This window comes from Oryctolagus cuniculus, chromosome 4, assembly GCF_051225735.1.
Source record: "Oryctolagus cuniculus isolate XC-2025 breed Fujian yellow rabbit chromosome 4, ASM5122573v1, whole genome shotgun sequence".
In the NCBI taxonomy this organism is placed as follows: Eukaryota; Metazoa; Chordata; class Mammalia; order Lagomorpha; family Leporidae; genus Oryctolagus; species Oryctolagus cuniculus.
Genome location: NC_142870.1, coordinates 124,889,796 through 124,905,744, shown reverse-complemented (window position 1 = coordinate 124,905,744; position 15,949 = coordinate 124,889,796). Strand labels below are relative to the sequence as shown.

The following is a 15,949-nucleotide window of genomic DNA, read 5'->3' as shown; positions in this document are numbered from 1 at the left end:
CTAGGTAATTGTCTTAACCCATTTGCCAGGTTTCAATCTGTGAGGATTTTAACAGCATAATATTCATTTAAAATTACTATAAGTGATATATTCATTCTTCAATTTAAGTCTTTATTATTTTCCTATATGTGTTGGTGTTGGGACAGGATGGGTTAAGCTTATATACTCAGTTTCTAGGACAGATGAATTCTGTAACCACTGTGCTATGGAATCCCCATGACTGCTGCTGAAGTGTGCTCTATATGGCTAGAATTTCAGCTGGGCTTCGTGTGCCAAGTTTTGTGAAGTGTTGTGAAGAATGTTTTTTTTAATCTCTACTTTCTATAAAAGATTACAAAAATTGTACTGACTGATCTTTTACCCAATGGCCTTCAATAGCAATTTTACAACAGAATATTTAAAGTGTAATTTTTTTCCATATGGGAAAGACATACAGTATCATGTGAACAATTCCCTGGGATTTGAGTGGCTCAGTCTCTATGTAGAGTTGCATTCAAGTCCAGCTCAGGAGTACTGAGAAGTGATTAAAAGGAAGTTGCAGTCTTTCCCACATCTTTCAAAGAACATTAAAGAGAAACCTTGCCCAATCTCTCAAAATTGGCAGCCCTTGGATGACTTGTTTTTCTATACCAGTGTTCTGCCCCTGCAGAACAGCTAACTGCCTCAAACCTCTGCTGGACCCTGGAGACGTGCTGGCTGCTTTTGTTTTCTTTCTGATCCTCGGTCCTTCTCTGCCTGTCCCTCACATCTGCGTCAGAGGGTGAGGAGCAGAGACACTGGGAAGGTTAAGCCAGAATGCTCTTCCATGGGGCTGAGCCTGTAAGCAAGGCTGAAAACACAGGTGTTTGAATCAGCCTCATCCGGGTCAGAACCCTCTTGATTGTTTCACACCAGTAGCTCTAATTGCCTTGTGTTTTCCCCCTCTGTCATGGATTGCTTTGGGTTTATGCAGGTACACACTTTCCTTTTCAAGTACATAGTTGGACTAAAAGATGCAAGTTCCTTGAAAAGGCCGCTGCAAGAAACAATGAAACTGACAAGAAAGACTGAATTTCCGAACTTGAAAACAATTCTCCATGTGTGACATTACCTGCACTCTCTAAGTCCTTTTTATCACTCTCTCTTTTGAGACCTGGCACATCTTCTGTAGGAATATGAGTCCTTGCTCTCTAGGCCCCTGAGTGCTCTGGGCTATTTGCAGCTGAAGGGAACAATTGATGTACTCACAGTGAGTTCTCTGTTCTCTGTTTAACAGGCCAAAGGGAATGTGAACAGTGTGGTGAAGACTACTGGTCCAATGCAGAGAAGAGTGAGTGTGTGCTCAAAGAGGTGGAATTCCTTGCTTATGATGAGGCCCTGGGCTTCACGCTGGTCATTCTGTCCATCTTTGGGGCCCTTGTAGTCCTGGCCGTCACGGTTGTGTATGTGATCTACAGACACACTCCCCTGGTGAATGCCAATGGCCGCGAGCTGAGCTTTCTTATTCAGGTTTCTCTGACCATCACAGTGCTGTCATCCCTGCTTTTTATTGGCAAGCCATACAACTGGTCCTGCATGGCCCGTCAGGTCACTCTAGCACTGGGCTTTTCTCTTTGCCTAGCCTGTATTCTCGGGAAGACCATTTCACTATTTTTAGCCTACAGAATTTCCAAGTCCAAAACCCGACTTATATCCATACGTCCCCTTTATCGGAAAATCATCATACTAATCTCTGTTCTAGTTGAGGTTGGCATATGCACTGCTTACTTGGTGCTGGAACCCCCCAGGGTATACAAGAACATGGAATCTCAAAATATAAAGATCATATTTGAATGCAATGAGGGCTCTGTAGAATTCTTGTGCTCAATGTTTGGGGTTGATGTCTTCCTGGCCTTGCTCTGCTTCCTTACGACCTTTGTGGCTCGCCAGTTGCCAGATAATTACTATGAAGGAAAATGCATCACCTTTGGGATGCTTGTGTTTTTCATTGTCTGGATCTCTTTTGTCCCTGCTTACTTGAGCACCAAAGGGAAGTTCAAAGTGGCTGTGGAAATATTTGCAATCTTGGCATCCAGCTACGGCTTGTTGGGTTGTCTATTTGCTCCCAAGTGCTTCATTATTTTGCTGAGGCCAAAGAGAAACACTGATGAAATTGTTGGTGGAAGGGTCCCCGCCATAAATAAGAGTATACAACTGACTTCAGCATCTGTGAGCAGTGAGCTTAACAACACCACGGTGTCCGCTGTCGTGGGTGATTAAAGTTGAAGGGCATATGGCCTTCAAGGCTGCAATGGTGACATGTCCAACATACCCTTTCAAATTGTCCCTGTAGCAGTTGCTTGATACTCTGGGGTCGTGTGGACGATTGTGCTCTGGTGGTTTAGTCTTAGCATGGTCTTTGAACACTCATGTTGTATGATACACTTTGGTATGAATTACAATATTGCTTACTATTGAAGGATAAACTATCTAATCCAAACATTTCAAAGTACTTTGGAAACAGAGGATGTGATAGGCACAAGTTCGAAAACTATAGCCACAAGTTAGAGAAAAACTTTGACTCGAGTAGGTTTTTGTGCTTATGAGTATCTGTTCTAGAAGTTTATACTCAAGTCACATAGTGGGGACCAAAAGAGATATTATGTCATCCATCCTGTTAATGCTTCCCTAAAATAGCTTTTCTCAGATTGAGGTAAGAATTAAGCTTCTAGACTTCCCTTTGGAGCAGGGAATTTGGAAGAGAATGTGTTTCAGAGAACTGCGGGCACGTAGAGAATATTGAAGGAGTTGGTATACCTGCTCTGGATTTTCCTGCAAGAGAGTAAATGGTAAAGTATCTGAATCTGCAAACATTCCTGTGACTGAAAGATAAAAATAAAGGGAATTTAGATGTCACCAAGGCAGTTATTAAATGGACTATACCGTAAAGACATGGGTGGCAAGAAGATGAGTGTTAACCTAGGCAGAAATTAGAGTACAAAAGTTTTTAGGATTAATTGAATGGTAGATATTTGCCTTCTCATTATGCAGAATTAATTGTAATTTAATTCGCAGCTGGAAAGGTTACAATTTTTTCATTCTTTTCCTAGAATGATACTTGAAAATGAGCTATATGCATTTATGTGTATAATTTATATGTATCTGTGGAAGAACATTTGTAGAAATATTGATAGACTAAATGTGCATTAGTATATTTGAGTCTAGACATGCATAAAGAGGAGAAATATCTCACTCTTCAAGCACATCTACTAATGTTTATGAACCTCAGTTACTCAAAACAGGCAAAAATTCTTGCAGGCTTGAGGGAACAGAAACTGTGATGACTGACTCAGGAGGACAAGTCTGTTAGACACTTATTATCGACTTTTGATAAATGATTATTCCAGGCCTGAAAAGGGAATGAGGTTTTTTTTTATTAAAATAGGAGGTTAGCATCAGGTTCTGCAAAGCTCGAAGGGATTTTATTGTCTGGAGGGTCATTGGTATTCGAAGACTTTCAGGGCAGGCATCTATCCCCTTCAGTCTTCCCACACTTCCCCAGAGCTTGCCCCATAGCCTTTAGAATCGGTAGAGGAGTGCCTGAATCACAGCACAAAGAGGAGGAGAACTGCTATCCTGGTCCTTCATTCAACCCCAGGCTTGGGGTACTTTGGAAAGGAGAGGACAGCTTGTTGAAGTCTAGAATAATAGGAAAATGATAATCAACTTCTAACTTAGTTATACACACATCATCATGAGTGTTCTCAACGATCACCTTGTGATCTAATACAATGTGCTGAAACATGGCTCTTATCTAGTGATTTGCTTTACTTTGAACTTAAATATTACAATTTAATGTAATTCAATTCTCTTCTGAGATGTTGATTACTGAACATATGGTGTCTAAAAGTTTTGTAACTTCATCAGGACACTGTACAAAATCCTGTTTATTATCTCCTTTCATACGACATGACTCAGCGACACTGTCTCATCAGCCTTGTGTTTTTTGCAATTATATTTTCTGATTGGCAATTGATTTGGGAAATTAGAGAAAGTAAATATTAAAAACAATGGAACTTGTTGTTCAATGTTAGTGTTTTGTAGCATTGCACTTTTAAGTTATAGCTTTTATCTAAAGTACTTTGAGGTAGTCTCTTGTTGATTTGGTACACATGCACTGTTATAGAAGATGGCTTAGAAATGAAGTTGAAATGAATAATACCTGATTGTCCAAGAATAATGGGTTAATTTGTAATATGGTTGTATTTTTTGTAATTATTTATTTATCAAGTATTAAAATATTCTCATAACCTTCAGAGATATTTTCTCTTTGAATGAATGTGTCAACTAAAAATGAATTCTAGTAAAATAAATAATGAAATCTCTGCCAGTACATGCTGCTGTGTGAAAGGATGTCATGTGCAGGTCGCTTGTTACACTCCCTGCTGACGGTGAGCACTTGTTGGCAACTACATGCTGGGCCCTGGGGAGAAGCTCAGAATTAATTTCAGAGCGTTGCATCAACATTGTGTGGTTGCTGGCATGGAGAGGAGCATAAAGAATAATTGCTTGAAATAAAAAAATTACAGAATAAGACTATACTCAGGGTTGATCTTCACACATGCAGGATTGAAATCTTGTGGTAAATGGAATGTGTATCACAACTGCTCAAACCCACACTGTATTTCGTTGCATTAAGGCAAATAAAATTCCTGTGTAAAGTGAATATATTTTCAAAAAAGCTAATCTGGTCCAACTTCCAGATGAATATATATATATATATATGTATATATGTATGTATTTATTATTTGAAAAGCAGAGCTATGGACATAGAAGGAGAAACAGAAAGAGAGAGATTTTCCATCAACTGGTTCACTCCCCAAATGGCTGGAATAGCTGGTACTGGGCCAGGCCAAAACCAGGCTCCTGGAATTCCATTTGGATCTCCCATGTAGGTGGCAGGGGACAAAGTAATGCTACCTTTCTCTGCTGCCTTCATAGGCACATTATAGTAGGGAGCTGGATCAGAAGTGGAGCAGCAAGAACTTAAACCAGTGCTTACATGGAATGTCAGCATCTCTGATTGTGGCTTAAGCCACTGTAACACAACACTATACCCACTAGATTAATCTTAAAATGCAGCTCTGATTTCATCTCTTCCCAGCTTATCAACTCCTAGTGGCTCTCCAGTCTACATAGCATGGGTCTAACTGCCTTAATTTGACCCTCAAATCCTTCCACATTGTTGTACCTTTCCTTTTCAACAGTTGTCACCTGCCATCTTCTTGTCCACATTCTTTTAATGCAACCAACTGAATTTCTACAACCTTTGGATCCTACCTTCTATGTTCTTGATTCCATGTTGCCCTCACTGTTCTGTTTTGCATCCAATATTCTAATAAAATTCCACCCAACAGTCCATCCATTCATTATGCATCCATCCATCCATCTTTGTATGCATTAGATTCTGAGATAGGTAAAGAAGATGTACAAAGAGAAGGCATTATTCACCATCTCCAAGCCCTTGTCATCTTTATGGGTGACAGATAATAAATCAACAATTACCCTGTGATGCAATAAAGCTGTGATTGTGGTAGCATATAGAGGGACAGAGTATGTTGGGGTTACGGAAATTTTACCTAGTGAAGTGACACTTGAACAGATTTCTGAACAAAAAGAAGGAATTAGCCGCATGAAAGAAGGATGAACTAATGCATGTATCATACCTAGCCCAGTGCTTCCAGCATGGTAAATAGCAACTTCCTACCATTTTGTAAAAAATAATATATTTTAGAACCCCTCTGTGACACTGGCCATTTTCTGCTTCATTCTGCTTTCACATCCTGTCTCTATCACTATAATTTATTTTTAAGGTATCTGTCTATCTATCTATCTACCACCATCATCATCATCATCATTTATCATCTGTCAGTCTCTTTGTAACCTTATCACCTGAAATACACCTTGCACAAAACTGATGCTATCTTTTTAAATGGATGGCTGAATAAAGTTATTAAAATAGCTAACCTCTCACCTAAGAAGGTCCAGGGGAAATGTTTCAATGGAAGATAAGGAGAGAAGTCTTGAGAACTGGAGCACAGCACGGGTTGGGGACAGTAGGAGAGTCTTTTGGTGTCTTCAGGAGAGAGGGGCCAGCTAGAGCCACAGGCACAACAGCTGGGGAGGGGGCAGCTGGGGAGGGGAACTCTTGAGAAGACTATTTCCATAGTATTCATTTGGCTATTTTCTCATAGTGCTTTCTCCCACATATATAAAGATTAAAATATTTTTTTTAATTTGAGAGGCAGAGAGACAGAGATAGAGAAAGAACTTGCACCTACTGGTTCACTCCAAAGTGCCTACAACAACCATTCCTCGACAGGGCTGGACCAGCCCTAGCCAGGAGCTATGACTGGCCTCTTCAGGCATGTTTTAGGAAGAAAGTGCAATCAGAAGCAGAGCTGGAAGTTGAGCCCAGACACTTGCATGTGGGATATAGGCATGCTAAGCTGTATTTAAACCAGCAGGTCAAGTGCCCACCCTCAGATCTGCATTTTTGAGGAAGAAAGAATAAATATTTTCTCGACCCTCCCCTTACCCACAAATCCTTCCCACTTTCTTGGAATACCTAAAGACAGAGAAAGTATTTATTATCTTAACATAGAATTATTAACAATTTATGTAAAAATTTATGTAGATGATCTTTGGGAATTCACCTATTTGCATATTTGGTAGATGGATATTTATCTCCCCTGATATTTTTGGAAAATCAGTTTGGACATGAGAGGTGCAATGTGAAAATCTGAGGAGACTAGCTATATTAGGGTAGGTTAACTGTTTGAACCATCAACTCCTAAGTGTCAGTGGTTCAACAGATCAACAGTAAGAGCACACTTGCTGGCCTCCTCCAGGCAGGGTCTCAGGAATGCCACTGGATATTCTCTACTTGCCCGTTTTCTGCTTTCCCCACTCCATGCCATGACTTCTATGGACTGCATCCCATGGACTCCCTTGTCTGTGGCTTCTAGTGGATTTTGCCAATGGGAGAAACCCATGGGAGACTGGAAGCATGAGGAGAAGACACAGTCTTTGTTGTTGCAGCCATGGCTCATTCCTCCATCCATGGCCTCTCTCCCATGGCAACAGCTCTTCCTGGGGGACACGTATGCTGATCTGGCCCCTTCTAGTTTTATACCTGGTTGTGATATCAACTTTGCCCTCTTCCTAGCCACCATTTTCCATCACCCTTTGTTAGATGCCCTAACATTGACTGTTCATGTCAGTAGTCCCTTCTTTGCCTTGCCTCTCCTTTGCATACGCCAGCTGTTTCCTGCTGGCCTCCTGACTCATCCAGGGATCCATGTTCCTTTCATTTTATGATGCTTCCATCTTCAATTCAAGCCTCATATGGTTCCTGCTAACAGGGAAGTTGGCCTGTGAGGTCAGGCACTCGCACTCAGTCACTAAGACCCATAATAAGACACAGCTATTTTTACTCACATTTTTCTGGTTGGAAGTTGCTCCACAACCCCATCTAAAGGGAAGAGAGGTGGGAAGCTGTCTTTGTCAACCAGATCTATGTTATAGGAAGGGAACATGACTCTTTAGTGAGGAATCCACCATTTTACCAAACCAGATATTAAATCAAATGCCCTAATATAGACAGAGGTATCCATAGAATGCTTCAAATAATGTCCATAGAAAATTGAGCACATAAGGAGATTTATAGAGGATTTTGGAAATGTGGCAGCAGTTGTGTAGTTTTCAATTTATCTGACCACCCCCCCATCAGTAAAGTAACCAGATTGATAAGTCCACAACTCTTGGGAAGATATCTACAATATAATGCAGTGTGTCATTCCTTTGTGTTCCAAAGCACTGCCAGTTAGGAGCTCACATCCATGTGGGGTCAGAAATGATGTGGGAAGATGTGGAAAGAAGATAGAGGTGATGGTGGTGGGAGCTGGAACATCCCAAGCTGCCATTAGATGGTGAAAGAGAGCTAAGTTCCGTTTTTTGCACAGCAGCATATTAGGAGAGCTTTGTGAAGGCTCCTACCCCTGGAAGAATGTAATTCAAATACGTGAAGGTCTTACAGCAGCTGCATGGGGCTGGGCCCTAGGAGCTCTTGAAACTATTGAATGAAAGTGTTTGTCAAATATCAAACCTCCACAGAGAAGCAAATGCTGGGAGTATGATCCAAGCTGGCTAGAAAAAGGAAAGTGTTTACTCTTCACATCAAGAAATCATTTGATTTTTTCCAGAGGATTCTGCTTTCTTCATTGTGACTGGCATCTTGGAAGGTCCTTTTGGAGACTTCCTACTAGGTGACCGATCTTAGGTTTCCCATTTATTTGTCCATGAATTATTTCTAAAAGGAGGTACTAGAATATAATTTGAGGGATGCATCAGAAAGTTCTTAATGGAGTCAATCAATTACTGAGAAAGAATGGCTGTACCACAAGTTCTGTGAAATCCCTGTCTCTCAATTCAGCACTTGGAGCAGCCTTGATACTCAGGATTTAGGGATCTCTGGAGTCTGGGACAGTTGCACAGGTCATAAAGAATCTACCTTTCCTCTTCCAAGGGTTCCACCTCTCCCTTCCATCTTTAAGGGAGACAGTGGGAGAGAAAAGAGTAGAATTTCCATAGAAAGGACCTTGACCTGGGCCTTAGCTGTCCTGAGTGCTAGTTCTACCTTTGCCAGCTATTCGTTGTTATTTCGAGTAAGTGAGCAACTTTCCTTGTGAGAGGAAGATGGAAGTCAACTATTGTTGACATGCTTTCTGTGTCTACTGGCCTAAGACCTAGAGATAGATTCTGGGGACGTGCGTAGTCTTGAGGAGGCTGGAAAAGGGGAGCAGGGCTGTTTGAAGGAGTTGTCTCAAAGACAGCTGTTACCAGTGAGGAACCCTTGAAATAGCAAAGACCCAGAGACCACAGTAGCAGAATCCTCCACATGGCCGTGCTTAGAATGCCACCTGGGGACAGGCCTGTGGTGGAGGCTGTCTTTGGTGGCTTTGTGTTCTAGAAAGTAAGTCTCTGGCCAGTGCTGTATGTAGTGGGTAAAGCTGCCACCTGAAGTGTTGGCATCCCATATGGGCTCTGGTTTGAGGCCCAGCTGCTCCACTTCAGATCCAGCCCTCCACATGTCCTGGTACAGTCATAGAAGTTGGCCAAAGTCCTTGGGCCCCTAACCCACTTGGGAGGCTCAGAAGAAGCTCCTGGCTCCTGGCTTCAGATTGGCTCAGCTCTGGCTGTTGCAGCCATTTGGGGGAGTGAAACACTGGATGGAAGACCTCTCTCTCCTCTCTCTTTCCTCTCTCTGTATAACTGTGACCTTCAAATAAATAAAAAAGTCTTAAAAAATAGAAAAAAGAAAGTAAGTCTCTCTGGGTGAATTTGAGGCCTAGCTAGGCTTTTCAGGAGGAAGAAGTAGGGTTTAAATCTGATGCAGGCAGTGTTGCTAATTGGCTTTGTAGCGTTTGTCCAGGGAATGGCAGAACAAGAGGCACTTCTCCCAGGAGGAGAGGTACTGATTGTTCGGGAGGTTATATTTCATAACGCAGGATCTCCTGGGGCAGAGACTGACACTAATGTTATTTATTCTCCCTTCACAATCCAAAGTGTCCCATTCTTCTAGGCCAAAGCTATGTTTTTCTTTTCCACCTGATTTTAATACAGATAATATCTATTTTAGTAGCCTCCAGGAATCTTACCTATTAAGGAGAAAAAGAAAGAAAGGAGGGCTATACTCAGAACTCCTAAGGTTACATATTTTCAAACTACATTAGTATGGAGTCATGGATGCAGTAAAACTAAGGTCTAGATCACAGTCCCATTCGTGGGGGGCCTGCAATCCATCTGTGATAGTGTAGTTATTCCTGTTGAAGACTCCTAGGCCAAAGGGGCCCTTCAGGGACTGTCCCATCCCTGGTGCTCTCTGAAAACAAGAGTCCGGATTTGTAGCATCTGCTGATTCCTGTGGTGTAAACAGTCTTCCCATGGCTAATTTGAAGGTGTCAACTCGCAGCCCTGATTGTGGAATTGGGAGGTGTACAGAGAGGGCTCTGGGTTTCAGCAAGCACTGATGAGCTGCACCGCAACCTTTCGGAGGTCCTAGAGACCAGCTGCTGAGGAACGCAGAGATGCTGTGCCCTTATTCATGACGATACTTAAAGGAGTGAAAGAAGAGGGGCACCTCCAGGGAGGATACTTCAGGGGAACACGGGATCTGAATACAAAGCACAAGGCCCAGCCAATGCGGACATGAAAGCATCTTAGGCCATGGGTGACTGGAAACCAGCTGTCTAGAAGCGATGTCTGTCTCCATCGTCCATGTGAACGTATCTGACCTATGATGAAAGTAGTGTCCCCGTCTGTGGGAAGGGAGGTATACATATACATACGAACACATACTGTGTCCATTTATACTGTGTTACGCTTATTTATCAGCATATATTTTATAAAGAATTATGCATGGGCCAGCACGGTGGCATAGCAAGTCAAGCCACCGCCTGAAATGCCAGCATCCCTTACGGGCACCGGTTCGATTCCTGGCTGCTCCACTTCTGATCAGCTCTCTGCTGTGGCCTTGGAAAGCAGTGCAGGATGGCCCAAGTCCTTGGGCCCCTGCACCTGTGTGTGAGACCTGGAAGATGCTCCTGTCTCCTGTCTTTGGACTGGCACAACTGCAGCTGTTGCGACCAACTGGGGAGTGAACCAGCGGATGTGAGACCTCTGTCTCTCTCTCTTCTCTTTCTGTATAGCTCTGACTTTCAAGTGAATAAATAAATAAATCTTTAAAAAAAGAATTATGCAATATCAATTATAATATGTGGCTTACGAGTCACTGTTTTTTTCTGGATTGGAAAACTTAATCTGACTAATGTTGAGTAACTCATATGAACTCTTGGGTTTTACTTTTGTCTCCTTTTTCTCCATGTGAGGCCCATCTAGTTCCTCTGAAGACTCGGCCATGGCCATATCCTAAGGACTGGGTCTCAGACCAGAGCTCACCCTCTGTCCTATCTTCACTAATGTGTAGCTTGTATGGCTGAGCTTGGCATTGGCTGCTCTGCCTACAGCCTCTACCCATGATGTTCCTGGCTGAGAGAACTGCTCTGTGCACTCTGCCTCAGGGACTCCACTATGGTTGGAGCATGCACTCTCTCTTGACTTGAGTCAGCTTCCTTGCAGTTGGCACCTGGTGTGGGCTGTCGATTCTTGGCCTCTGCTAAGGCCACCCTTGATCCCAGCCATGGTGAGCCTTTGGCAGCCCTGTTTGATGGTCAGTGACTTTCGACATGTCTCCCAAAGGCCGACGGAAAGAGTCCAGCTCTCTTTCTTCACTTCATCAGGAACCACTCTTAAGGTCAATACTGTCCTTTGTTCTCTCTGGTGGCTGTGCCAAGTGTCCCCAGGCACCGCACGCATAAATCCTTGGGCACAGACTTCCGTGAGCTTTTACAGCTCCTATGGTCTCACCTGTGCTGCTCAGATCTCTTAACTGGGGCTTGAAATCCAGTTGTCCTAGCTTGCTCTTTAGAACTCAAAGAGTACATCTCTCTTTCTTTTTAACTTTCATTTAATAAATATAAATTTCCAAAGTGCAGCTTTTGGATTACAGTGGATTTTCCGCCCCCCATAACTTCCCTCTCATTCGCACTCCTCCCATCTCCCGCTCCCTCTCCTATTCCATGCACATCAAGATTCATTTTCACTTATTTTTACAGTTTATAACTCTTGAAATGTGTAGCAGTTAAAATATCCAAAGGACTTTGTGGTCAGGATGGTTGATTCTGGCCAGAACTCGGATGTTAGATGAAAAAAAATCATTTTGCTTATTTGTCTGTTTTGGGATCTTCCTTTTCATGATGCATTAAGCCAATGTGAACTTTAGATGTTTACTTTAAAAAAGTGAAGCTTAGGAATCACATAGGTCAGGGCCTCGCTGGGGCATAGTAGGTGAAGCATCCACCTGCAGTGCCGGCATCCCATTTGGGCACCAGTTTGCGTCCTGGCTGCTCCACTTCCCATCCAGCTCTCTACTCTGGCCTGAGAAAGCAGTAGAAGATGGCCTAGGCACTTGGGCTCCTTGACCTGCATGGGAGACCCGGAAGACGCTCGTGTCTACTGGCTTTGGATCAGCCCAGCTCCAGTCATTGTGACCAACTGGGGAGTGAACCAGTGCATGGAAGACCTCTCTGTCTCTGTTTCTTCGTCTCTCTGACTCTCTCTCTCCCTTGCCTCTCTGCAAATCTTTAAAATAAATATTTTTTTTCATTTAGTAAAAAAGAAGCCCTCTGTGAGCAATGTGCCCACAGTAGTTCAGACAATCGGGATCGAGTGAGCAGTGGAGGACACGCCCCTTTCCATCTCTGCAGCGGTCAGTGGGGATCTTAAGATGGCCTGGAGTTCCCGTAAGTGGGTTTCAGATTGGGTAGGTAGGAAGCAAGGGAGATTGGGTAGGGAGAAAGGAACAGCAGCAATAAAAAATAATAGGCATTTCAAGGGAGCAGTGAGGGGCCGGCGCCATGGCTCACATGGCTAATCCTCTGCTGCGCCAGCATCCCATATGGGTGCCAGTTTTAGTCCCTGTTACTCCTCTTCCAGTCCAGCTTTTTGCTGTGGCCCAGAAAGGCAGTGGAGGATGGCCCAGGTCCTTGGGCCCAGCACCAGCATGGGAGACCAAGAAAAGCACCTGGCTCCTGGCTTCAGATTGGCACAGCGAAGGCTGCAGCAGCCATTTGTGGGGTGAACCAATGGAAGGAAGACCTTTCTCTCTGTCTCTCTCTCTCACTGTCTATAATTCTACCTGTCAAATAAATTAAAAAAAAAAAAAAAAAGGAGCCATGAGCAAACCGAGTATAAACCAAACTCCTGGAGCACAGTCCTGGGCAGAGCAGCAGCTGGGTAGGAAGATGAAAGGGCATGGGCTGGAGACAGTTTAGCCTTTACTCACTCTGCTGGGTTCACCATTATCCTCCGTGCAGGGAGGCACTGAAGGATGGTGAGCAGAGGAGAGACATAATTAGAGCAGGTTTCACTGGCTTCACTAATTCTTAAAGGGAAATTTCTCTCTCAATATTTAGATGGAATAAAACACAGGACTGACTAGAGAGAAAGAGCAGGTAGGGATTTTAAGTCAGCTATGATAACTGAGCTCAGTGAGGTAAAGGGACATACTTGCAGTGCACGAAGTATAAGAGCCGTGGGTTAAGCTGCCTCCTGAGACACCCACATTGCACATTGGAGTGCTGGTGTTAGTCCTGAATGTTCTATTCTTTTGATCTGGCTTCCTAGAACAATGTGGGAGACCCAGACAAACCTCTGGGCTCCTGCCTTCAGCCTGGCCTAGCCATGATTGTTGTGGCCATTTGAGTAGTGAACCAGTGTATGGAGGATCTCTGTCTCTCTGCCTCCCTCTCTCTCTCTCCCTCTTCTCTCTGTAACTCTGCCTTTCAAAAAAAAAATCTTAAAAAAATAAATAAAGGAGCTCAGATGTTGTTTTCCCTCATCTTTGATGAATTCTGCTACATTTGGAGGATATAATCCCTGTGGCCCTGGCAAACTATACTATTATCCTGGGAGTGGCAGCAGCACTGGGTACAAGATGTAGCTGCAGAAATCTGAGGAGCTGCCTTCTGGCAAGACAGCGAGATCAGTATGGAGCGCGGAGTAGTTCCGGATGGTTCTGAGACAGGACATGGCCTACGCCTGACAGCTGAAAACAGGGGTCCTCGGGCTGTTGGTGAGGAGCCGTCCCTCAGAGCACCCTGTGTTCAGATAAGCCCGGACTCTGAAACCAAGCTGGCCAGAGATTCCCTGGGGAATCGCTCTTTAATCTTGTCGGTATAATTTTGAAGGCACGAGGGGAAAAGTCTGTTTACGCTCCGCACTTGGGCCTGTGAAGACCTTGGAGACAGTGGACAGCCTGGGGGTCAGAATGTCCGGGGCAGTAGTTGGTCCCCTGCGGGCTTCTGAGGAGGCGCTGTCCACGGAGGGAAGACTGAGCACGGTTTGCCCTGTTCCCTGTCAAGTGGGAGTAGGAGACTCTTTGCTGGGTTTCTTCGGGGTCAAGTGGAGATTACGCTTAGAACAGGAAGAAATCTTTCTGTGGGAACGAGGTGAAGGAAACGACCTTGGTGGGGAAGGGAGGTGGCGCCCGTGTGACTGGTAATGCAGTAGCATCATGATCTGACTGAGTTGTCAAAGCAGCGAGAAAGGGGATTTTTCCCCCTTTCTTTCAACTTCAGGTCTGCAGTGGTCTCTTTTAGTTCTTTCCATGGACATGTACAGGTGAAAGAGTACTGCTGACTATTAGTAAAATTTAGAAGCTTAGAGGCAACTTTATACACTGCTTTCTCTGCTCTCTTCACTGACACATCTTGTGAGCTTTCACTTGTATTGAACTAAAACATGACTCAGCGGTTCCTTTGTACTCTGCCATGTGAACAGACCATACTTGATGAAGCAGGTCCCTACTGTGTGCATTTACTTTGTTTCATTTTTACTAGGATGAACAAACACTGCACTGAATATCCTTATACATCAGGTTTGTGTGGGTCTTCTTTTGCTTCCATCAGATAAATAATTTGAAGTAAAACCACATGATCAAAGGGTACGCACATTTTTCATGGTTCTGATATGTACAACATACTTCAATAAATTCACAGGAAACAGTATTATAAAAATATATATTGTGAGAATGCTATGAATAGATTGCAAAATTAATGCACACCAAAATAAACTCTTTAATTCCAGTTTTCAACAGAGTTTTTGAAATACACTTGCTTTCCTGGGATGTCTTTCTTTCTTTTTTTTTTTTTGACAGGCAGAGTGGACAGTGAGAGAGAGAGACAGAGAGAAAGGTCTTCCTTTTGGCATTGTTCCCCCCCAATGGCCACCATGGCTGGCGCGCTGCACCGCACTGATCCAAAGGCAGGAGCCAGGTACTTATCCTGGTCTCCCATGCGGGTGCAGGGCCCAAGCACTTGGGCCATCCTCCACTGCACTCCCGGGCCACAGCAGAGAGCTGGCCTGGAAGAGGGGCAACCAGGGCTGGATTCGGCGCCCCTCCCGGGACTAGAACCCAGTGTGTCGGCACCGCAAGGCGGAGATTAGCCTGTTGAGCCACGGCGATGGTTGGGGATGTGTTCTTACAACTTCAAATTTGCACTCCAGCAGGAGATTTTGAGAGGTTCCAAAGGGGAAGACAGGGAGACAGGGATCCAGGATGAGCTGACCTGTATTGAAAGATTGAAAGGGATCAGGTAAGAAAGGACGGGGGAGGGAGCCTCAGGGAAGACTCGGGATGTGAGCCTGGACTGGGGATAAAGGCATGAGACTGAGCTGAGGACAGTGTGTCACCTCGAGGTGCAGCTTCGAGAAAATGATGCACATGAAAATTGTTCGTCCAACCATACAGGCTTTGCAAAATTTTTCTAAAGTAGCTTTTTGTATCATCTTCCATCACTGATGAAGACATTGAGGCACAGAAATTAAGTGACTTTCTTACAACCACACTAAAATAGTGGCAGAACACAGTGCAAACTGATGTCTCTAGTTCAGATCTCTTGATTTTCCGCTCAGCTTTTTTATAGCCCTAAGGAAAGAGGTTGGCCTGGTGTAAGTTTTCTATACTTAGAGGTGAAATAGGATACCCTTTCTCACTTTTGATGTGAGGAACCTACCTACAAGTGGGGTTGATGGGAGAATGGTTGGGGCTGACCTTTGATAACCAAGACAGGGACAGTTTAGCTGACGTGAAGACTCTTCTAACCCCAAACCCACGATGATGTCACACTTTGTTGCCAAGTATACCAGAGATTTTTATGAGGCTCTCTTCACAAGGGCTCTCAGTTCCTAGTCCAGATCCATAAATTGCACATGAGCAGGAGGCTCGCTGATTGAGAGATGACAATTAAGTAGCAAGTAGTGGCAAGCTGAGTCCACTGGGATGAGGCTCACAAGCCCTCGGGTGCCACTC

At 43.9% G+C, this 15,949-nt stretch overlaps 1 protein-coding gene across 1 annotated transcript in view; it reads left to right on the top strand.

Moving 5' to 3' along the window:
• Nucleotides 1–2,238, top strand: part of LOC149127104 (vomeronasal type-2 receptor 1-like) — a 35,737-nt gene extending 33,499 nt beyond the window's left edge. Inside the window, exon 6 of the mRNA XM_089331046.1 lies at nucleotides 1,256–2,238. Within this exon, the coding sequence (XP_089187172.1) occupies nucleotides 1,256–2,238 (983 nt within the window). The remainder of the gene's footprint in view (nucleotides 1–1,255) is intronic.
• Nucleotides 2,239–15,949: the final 13,711 nt, after the last annotated feature.